Source organism: Cariama cristata, unplaced genomic scaffold (genome assembly GCF_000690535.1).
Source record: "Cariama cristata isolate BGI_N322 unplaced genomic scaffold, ASM69053v1 scaffold24239, whole genome shotgun sequence".
NCBI classification, from domain to species: Eukaryota; Metazoa; Chordata; class Aves; order Cariamiformes; family Cariamidae; genus Cariama; species Cariama cristata.
The window spans coordinates 11,111-11,827 of NW_009636652.1; the positions used below are offsets into that span (position 1 = coordinate 11,111).

The 717-nt window shown below is 62.9% G+C and overlaps 1 protein-coding gene across 1 annotated transcript in view; it reads right to left on the minus strand.

The window, feature by feature from the left end:
* Positions 1–717, minus strand: part of LOC104167682 (prominin-1-A-like) — a 10,049-nt gene that overhangs the window by 4,748 nt on the left and 4,584 nt on the right. The window contains 2 exon segments of the mRNA XM_009708004.1: positions 39–162; positions 643–707. Coding sequence (XP_009706306.1) covers positions 39–162; positions 643–707 — 189 coding nt within the window.

Genomic DNA, 717 nt, shown 5'->3' on the forward strand with positions numbered 1-717 from the left:
TGGCTCGGGGCAGGGGTGTCTCCCCATGAGGAGCTCACCTGGAAGAGCTGCTGGCTGTGCCAGGACTCGCAGACGAGCATGTAGATGTTCCCCCCCAGCACGAAGGTGATCAGCACCAGCAGCATCAGCAGCCAGGAGAAGATGAAGCTGAAGCCAACCCCTCTGCCGGGACAGAGACACCGTCAGCACCCGAGGCCCCGTGCCCTGGCATTGATGCTAGCATTGCCTCCGGCTCGCAGAGCCCGGAGCCTGCACACCCCTTGCCCCCCCAGCCATGCCGGGAAGCACCACCCTTCCCAAAGCACATCACTCTGCCTTCGGCCCCTGGAGCACTGCCGGGCTGTACCCTGGGTTTCAGACCTTGGCATAACTTCCCCCAGCTTTGCAAGCCACCACCCACCCACAGTCGCAGGACTGGGCACATGCTGCCAGGCCCCCGCCGGCACAGGGCAAACGGGCTCTGCTCCAACGCCTTTCACCATGTTGTACCCTCGCATTTACCACCTGCACAGTGAGTTGCCGTACTGTGCCTTAATGGCCTGCTGCAATTTAATGATTTAGGAGCTTGAGCGTCTCCAGGCCAGCCCTGCCCACCCATCCCACCGCTCCCACACACGTCCTCAACAGCCGAGGGAGCCTCACGCCATGAAGAAGTTCCCGCCGGCATTGGAGAGGCTGCGGCGCTGCGGGGGCAGGACAACTTCCTCCTCACCCAAC